Raw genomic sequence first — 7,824 nt, 5'->3', positions numbered from 1 at the left:
AGGAGGGTGGTTGCCAGCTAGAACTGAGGAGTTAGGGAAAAATTTGAAATTCAGGTGCTTAAATTTGGGTCAATATCTAAGTGCATGAGAACAGAGTAAATCCACCTATCTTACACCTGACCCTGGGACACATTTCTCCTTTTCTCTCCAGGGCCATGTATACACTCCCAGACCCCACTGGAATCCAGGTTCTCAGGGATGATTTTGGTATCTGGGAGGGACATTCCAGGAAGGTTTGGGAAGGCGGAGGGCTCCAGGGTATCGATTATTAATTCCCCACATGTTCCCTGGAAATTGATTATACTTCCACCACCTGTTACCTGGATATCCATTGTTACCTCCCCAGCTGATACTTGGATACCAATTATTAACTTCCCAAGTAGTACCTGGGTATCTAGTGTTAATCCCCCAGTTGGTACCTGGATATTTATTATTACCCCCCCAGCTAGTACCTGGATACTGATTTGGGTTCCCCCAGCTGGTACCTGGGTATTGATTGCTAATTCCCCAGCTTCCCATAGGAAACCTAATGGGCCTTCCTCCCCAACCAGTCCCAAGACCCTGACTCCCCCAAGACACCTCAGGATTGATGTCCTGAGTACCCCACGGGTGACCAGGCAAAGGCTTCTGACTAATTCGGTTGCTGAGGGACCAGCGAGAGCGCCGGGTAGGGATTTCTGCCCGTGGCCCTAGAGGATCAGAACGGGGAGGCCGCTTAGGCTCAGTGTCCTTGAGGAGGGATGGGGTATCAGGGGAAGCGCTGACTGAGCCTGGAGGGGTAACTACTGTCTGGGACCCACTAGCCACAGAGGGCAAAGCATCAATAGGATGGGAAGGACTGTCAGGCGGAGAATCGTCATATGAGTGAGCCATCACTTGCCAAGTATCATCAGACGGCAGCGGGCCCTGGGCTGATGCACCCTTATCCAGGAGAGATCCTTGGAGCCCAGAATTCCCAGGCTGCCAAGAATAGTCAAATGGAGAATCATTGGGCCCCAAAGGAACAATAGTCTCTGAGCTATCAGATAGAAGATCTGGTTTGAGCCAAGGATGGTCAGGAATTGAGGGTCCCAAGGGTTCTTCTGCCAAGGAGGGGTATCCAGAAAGCAGGGGGTCAAATCCCAAGTCCTGCAGGGTTGTTTCCTCTGTCCAGCTGATGCTCCTGGCAGAGAAAGCTGGGGACCCCAGTGGGGTGAAGTAGGAAAGAAGAGGGAAATAGGGTAGGTTAAAAAAAAAACAGCAAAGGTTTCTGGCCTCAGAGCTTTCCCCTTAATTCCTGCTCCTTACAGGGACCATCTAGCCTCCTAGTTCAGATCTTCACCCTCACTTCCCTCAGGCACTCAGATGTTTTGTAACTCCTTCCCACATTCCACCCTCCCTTCCAACTCCTACTTGCCCCCAGAGACCCAGAAATAAAACACTCCCCTCTTCATTCCCCTATCCCACAGACCTGGATTCTCTCACTATAACCCATGCTCCCTCCAAGGACCCAGGTGTTCAGTCCAATAACCTCCATACCTGGGAGATGAAGACTGATCATAAACAGACCCAGGAAAGCCCAGCTCCAAGTCCTACGATCCTGCATCTCTTCTGCGCCTTGTATCTGTCTCCTGTAACCCCAAGAACTGCCAGCACTTTATCCTCTTTTTAGAAAGGGAGGTGGCATGGTGTAGGAACAGGCCAAGCCAGTGATTTAGGAAGCTATAAATCATACATTCCTCTCAGATCCCTAATCCAAGTCATGGTAAGTACTTAAGTGTCACTTGGATGCCCCAGGGAGAATAAGGTGTTTCCCACATCCTGGCCCATCCCAAGCCCTGAGCCTTTGAGAAGGTATCCCAGCTCTCAATGTGGCACAGGGATACTCCAGTGCTAGGAGAACCTTTCCCCAATCCACCCCCAGACTCACCCACTCCTTCTCCTGTCCCCACCTCCCTGGATATGAAGACACTCCAATTCTCCTTAACCCTTCCCTCTTTTCTATTGTGCACAAGAAAGCTCTCTTTCTCTCTCTCCTTCAGACACACACACACACACACACACACACACACTCTTCTTCCTGCTGTCCCTCCCTTACCTTCCTTAGGTCAACTAGCCTCTCCCACATACCCCCTACTCTCCACCCTCAGTCCCTTCTCCCCAGAATATGACAGTCTTAATCACTTAATAACTAATAATTCCTCCTCCTCCCTCCATCCTTCTTTCTTCCCAAGAGCCTTCTTTTCCTGCAAAGTGATCACTCCTTTCCCATCCCTTTCCCAGGGAAGCAATTATCTTTCCTTCTCTTGAGACATGAGAACATGTCTCCCTCTGAGGGGGAGAAGATTACTCTAAAACTCAGAAGGTGAGGAGAATGGGCCAAACCAGGCCAGGTGAAGACAGGACAAGATACAATCTGCTTCAGTTCTCCTCTAGCTGTCACCTGGCTGGAACCTTTCTTATCTAGGCCTGGGATCTAGCCTTCCTATTCAACTACCCTCACCCTAAAGTGTTTCCTCCTTTCTTGTCTTCCTCTCCTAACTTTTGGGATACATCAGCACTATGGGCTTCTTGTTCATTGGCCAGGAATGTGGTCCTGTGATTGTTTTTATCCCCATATGGATTGGTATTCAGATCTTTCCCATGGGCTCAGCTGTCCCTGGAATTCAAGTAATCTCATCCTTGGCCTCAGGTGAGGATGAAGTCTATTGAGGCAAGGTGACCAAGTGGGAAGTAGAAACAACCTCCAGAAAGTCTTTGTAGGGAGACAGGAGACACTCTCAGGAAAACAAACAGGACATGTTTTACCTCATTTGGGAAATGAGGGACAAAAGTCTCTACAGGGGCTAACAAACCTTTGGGGAAATGAGAAGAATTTGGGGTTCTTTGGAGAGGTGTGGAGGACAGGTAACCTCAGCAGGCATGGGGCAGGGAACCCAAAGGAGGACCATAGCAACATTAAGAGGACCACAAAAATCACAAAGCCGAAATTCGGTATATGTTTTATTGATCTACCATCAGCTTTAGGCTCCAGAGAGAGTGGGGAACCGGCTCCATTCTCTAAGGATACCCCATCTCCCCTCCAGAACAGTTCTGAAGTCTGAGGAAAGGGTAGTTAGGTAGGGAGTTGACTGGGGGACCAGGGACAGGAATGGATGTGGTTGGAGGCATTTGGGCTCCAGCAGCTACGCCAGGTGCCTGAAGTACTATTTAGTTCATTGTTAAGGGGATAAAATAATTCCACCACTTGAAAATCCAAAGCAGTAGGATGAGACATACGAGTAACAGATTGGGCTTGACCCAATTGGGTTTGACGAAAAGAGGTTGGGAAGTGGGGGTTGTAAGAGAGGTGTTGACAGAAGGGATGCTTGGCTGATAGCCAAGATGATAGATGCCACAACTTTGGAGAGAATATATTGTGTGTTGGGGTGGGCTGGACAATGATTAATTGTCTAAGCAGAAGCTTAATTAATTGTCCAACAGAACTTTTTTGGTTGGAAGAGTATTAGAGGATGAAATTCATTGTCTACAGCAAATGAAGGGGTAGGGTTGTGGGAGCAATGGGCATCACCAAGGTGATGCAGAGATTTGTCCATATTGGGATGAGGAGCTCTCTTGAATTATAGATAGGAAGTGGAGCCAGCCTCATGCTGGGATCTTTATATTCCTGGAGCTTTCTCCATCATCCCAAGGTGATGGAAGAAGAGAATTGGTGTGTGTGTGTGTGTGTGTGTGTGTGTGTGTGTGTGTGTGTGTGTGCGCATACACTCAAGGACTCTCAAGGGGCCCTCCTTGGGGCAAGAAAACCTCAGGATCAGCCAACTGTGGCCCCAGTGGCTTCACTTGGGCCAGAAGGTCACGAATGGAACGGCAGGGGATGCTGCCAGAGCTAGAACCACAGGGCTTAGCCCCTGCTGAAGGATCTAGTTGAGGGGAGCCCTCAAGACTCCCACTCACTTTGGATCCAAAGGAAGAAGAGGACAAGGACCCACAGGGTTTGCCAGAAGAGGTAGAGCCACTCACACAAGGCTGGAGAATCACATTTTTGCTACTGAGGGAGCTGGAGCCCACAGAGGAACAGGGCCCTTTGGAGCCCTGGGAACCACTCCCGCAAGGGTGGGAGGAAATGGAACTGCTGGACACACTGGAGCTACCGTGAACCACAGAGCTGGAGGAGGAGGAGGAGGAAGAGGAGGAGCAGGGCCCCACTGAGATTTGGGAACCAGACCCACAAGGCTGAAGCACAGAGCTCCCAGTCTGGACACCGCCCGTGCCCACAGGCTGGTAAATAACAAGTGGGGAAGAGCCTCCTGAATGGTAAGAGATACTGGAACCACGGCTGGAGATGAAGGGGTTATTGGAGAAGTACTTCCCCTCAGAGATAGGGGGTCCAGCAGCAAAGTTGGGGACACTTGGAGAACCCTTGGGGGGGTTCTCCTTAGAGAAGTAGCCAACAGGATAGATTTTACCCTTACTATAGGTCATACCTGGGATCAAGTAACTGTTAGAGGACCCACCTACCACTTCATAGCTACCATAGGAGTTAGAGGAGGTGATAGGGGGACAAGGCTTGCCAGGAGCCCCACCGTTGCTGCATGGAGGCCCCGCTATTACCCGGTTGCCACCAGAACCATGCTGCTCTACCACCACCACCACAGGCTTATGGCCCCCAGATATGGAGTGGGAGCTGGAGCTGGAGCTGGAGGATGGGAGAGGGCCCCCACTGCAGTGTGAATAAGGATTGTCTGGACCACAGGGTGCTAGACCAGAGACAGACACAGCAGGGCTGCCACCACCGCTATTAGAGGACATCCAAGAGGACTGAGAGATGACAGATCCAGGTTTGGAGGAGCCAGATCCAGATTGGGATGACCAGCTAGATGATAGAACAGGGACAGAGTCAGACTGAGAGGAAATAAAGTAGGAGGACTCCTGGGAACTGCTGGAGCCACTGGAACCACTGCTGGCGCTGTTAGAACCACTACTGGAGCTGTGGAAAGTACTAACGCCACTGGAACTGCCACCGGAACCACTGGAGCCACTGGAGCCGCTGGAACCACTGGAGCTGCTGGAGCCACTAGAACCGCTGGAGCCACCAACACCGCTGGAACCACTGGAGCTGCTGGAGCCACTGGAGCCACCAAAGCCGCTGGAGCCACTGGAGCCACTGGAACCACTACTCCCTGTGATACAGGGATCATTGGGAAAGGTGATTCTGGTGGGGTCCTTACAGGGATCAGAGAAGGCCCGGATGCTTTTAGCCAGGGTTCCTGGGGGAGGAGAGGAAAGCTCAGTAGAATCATAAAAGTGTCTTCCTTCATCCCTGTTACAATCAATTACTCAGCTCTCTGAATCTTCTCTTTTCTCCCCAACCACCCCTCCCTCCCACCCCCCCCACACACTCCAAAAGTCTAACATTACTAGGAGACCTTGATCTCCTGCTTGCTGAGAAGTGACAGGGCTTATGAAGCTCTGAAATAGGTAGAATAAGAGAAAGGTGGATAAAACCACAGAAGGACTCAACTTTGATATTATGGAACAGAAAGACAGAGACAGAGAAGGGGAGGGGGAGGCAACAGGAGTGGAGGGGAGACTAAGGTGCGAGAGAAGACTGACAGAAAGATAGGGGCAGTGGGGCAAAGAGAGATGGGGAAGTAGACCCAGGGAGAAATGAGAGAGAACGGATGCTAATGTGTGAGGAAGGACTAAGACAGAGAAGAGCCGGCACCACGGGGAGAGGGAGGAATAATGATAGAGAAAACAAGAAAACTGAGGGACTGATGAAAAAACTTGGCTCAAGTGAGTCAGCATTTGGGTTAGGAATGGATCCCGGACATCCTCCATCCTGCCTCTGGTGATGTTCGGAAAGTTAAGGTGGGGGCCTGGACCCAGGAGCATCCAGGCCTGTTGCCTCAGAACCTGTTGATACCAGCCGGACAAGACACCACACCCAAAGACACCCCCATTCAGGGACGCCCTGAAACTTCTCCCTCCACTGAGACTAAGGCCCTGAAAGGCACCACTCCTCCATCATTTGCATCCCCTACTCTCCACCCAGGAAATAAACATTCTGAAGCTTCCATGTCCCTTGGGGAATCAGAATCTGACTTCACTCAGGTCATACATTCCCTTAAGGGCCCAGCACCTCTGATTTCCTTAACCTCTATTTTGCCCCCAGTTCCCTAAAAGCTCTCCTTGCTCCATCTCCATCTTACAAGCTCAGTTTGCCCTCATTAGTCCCTTCTCTTTCTCCCTGAACCACTGGGATTTTTCCCCTCTCCAACCTCCAAGTCCCACTTATGATGTACCAGAAAGCACACGACCAGGAGAGGACTAGGTTCTAATCACAGCTCTCATTTACTAGCCCTGTGACCTTAAACAAGTCACCTCTTAGTATCTATTTCTTCATCTCATAAGTCATGCCTGCTTAGTAACCCAGAGTCATTAAGAACAAATTAAAATAATGCTAACAACAATGCATAGGAAAATGCTTTATAGAATCTAAAGTAGATTATTATAGGGAACAGTAACAACATTTCCATTCACTGCTTTCCTCCCTCCCTCCAGATCTCCACCACCCCTTGACGTCCCAGGATTTTTGTTTTTGTTTCTCTCACACTTTGCAAGGACCCTTCGACTTCTCCTCCAAGTTCTCAATCTCATATAAGTTTCTGATAGTCCTGTTTGGTAATATATCCATCCTCCTTTCTTTCATTGATATCTACCCCCGTTCTACAGAACCACTTAACCCTCCCCTAGGAAACCCACTCCCTTCCTCACCTCCTAAGGCCCATCCTGCCCACTCCCAAACTCTTAAACCTGCAAGGGCGGACAATTCCCCCCAAGGTAGTATCTCCTGAAATTGAATGCCCCTAATTTCTCCCCACACACAATGCCTCCAGACAATATAATCCTAATTCTCATTTTCCTATCTCTTCACCTCCTTTCTATCACTAGTTACCTTCTCTTCCCATGCTACATCCCACACCCTCCCAAGGACTCAGCCTCTCTCCCCAAAGACCCAGGAGTTCTTAATCTCAGTCTCTTTCTGATTCTCAAACTTGAAGTACCCAAGGGTACTCTCTTCATTCCCGTTCAGCAATACTTCCTGCTCCCAGAGAGGACCCAAACATTCAGGCTCCCTTGTCTCCTACCTGGCAGGAGGAGGGCAACCACCAGCAGCACCATCAGGGTGAGTGGGCGACCCTTCCCTTGGCCCATCTGGGCTGCCCTAGTCATGCCCATCTTGCTTTCTGACTGATGGCAGCTCTGGGCACTGGGTCCTTTATGGTAGGGCTGTACATTCCCCAGGCAGGAGTCACCCAGCAGAGAGGGGAGGGGAAGAGAGGAAGGGCAGGGGGCGGGAAGTTGCCCTGGGGTGGGTTGGTGTGGCCAAGAGTTGTGGACTAATCGGCTGCCGCATCTGCTAGTTCAGCAGAGGTGTAAGGGAATCAGGTAACACAGGGTATGGACACTGGGGCCCAAACAAATTCCCTCACCTGACTTGGCTGCTCCTGGTACCTTAATTGCCTAACCTGGAACTGAACACCCTGACCTGATTGGTGACATTGTGAGCACACTCCTGGACCTCCACTCTCACCATGTGATTGAGGTATCTTAACTCCAAGCTTTCACTCATGCTCATCAGCTTTCCACCCCAAACCCCTAACTCTCCCTCCAGAACCCAGGTATTTGACTTCTTCACCCCTTAACACACATAACACGATTGCCAGTTCTCCTTTACCTCTTGAGAATCAGGCATCTGAAAAAATGAGGACCCAGCTATTCTCCTTTCTGGAAGACTCCAGGAACCAGAGCTAGGGAGCCAGATAACCTGGGTGCCTG

At 50.3% G+C, this 7,824-nt stretch overlaps 2 protein-coding genes across 2 annotated transcripts; both read right to left on the bottom strand.

Annotated features, from left to right (window-relative positions):
• Positions 1 to 6: 6 nt before the first annotated feature.
• Positions 7 to 1,822, bottom strand: LOC114036520 (uncharacterized protein C6orf15 homolog). The gene is made up of 2 exons (XM_027853013.1): positions 1,519 to 1,822; positions 7 to 1,175 (listed from the first exon to the last, which is right to left on the bottom strand). Exons 1-2 carry the CDS (start codon positions 1,583 to 1,585, stop codon positions 193 to 195), a joined length of 1,050 nt encoding a protein of 349 aa, XP_027708814.1. The 5' UTR covers positions 1,586 to 1,822; the 3' UTR covers positions 7 to 192.
• Positions 1,823 to 2,969: 1,147 nt separating this feature from the next.
• Positions 2,970 to 7,246, bottom strand: LOC114036521 (corneodesmosin-like). The gene is made up of 2 exons (XM_027853015.1): positions 7,134 to 7,246; positions 2,970 to 5,249 (listed from the first exon to the last, which is right to left on the bottom strand). Exons 1-2 carry the CDS (start codon positions 7,222 to 7,224, stop codon positions 3,748 to 3,750), a joined length of 1,593 nt encoding a protein of 530 aa, XP_027708816.1. The 5' UTR covers positions 7,225 to 7,246; the 3' UTR covers positions 2,970 to 3,747.
• Between the last annotated feature and the right edge of the window lie 578 nt (positions 7,247 to 7,824).

The sequence above is a fragment of the Vombatus ursinus genome, unplaced genomic scaffold (assembly GCF_900497805.2).
Source record: "Vombatus ursinus unplaced genomic scaffold, bare-nosed wombat genome assembly UNPS02009863.1, whole genome shotgun sequence".
NCBI classification, from domain to species: Eukaryota; Metazoa; Chordata; class Mammalia; order Diprotodontia; family Vombatidae; genus Vombatus; species Vombatus ursinus.
This window is presented reverse-complemented; position numbering and strand designations above follow the sequence as displayed.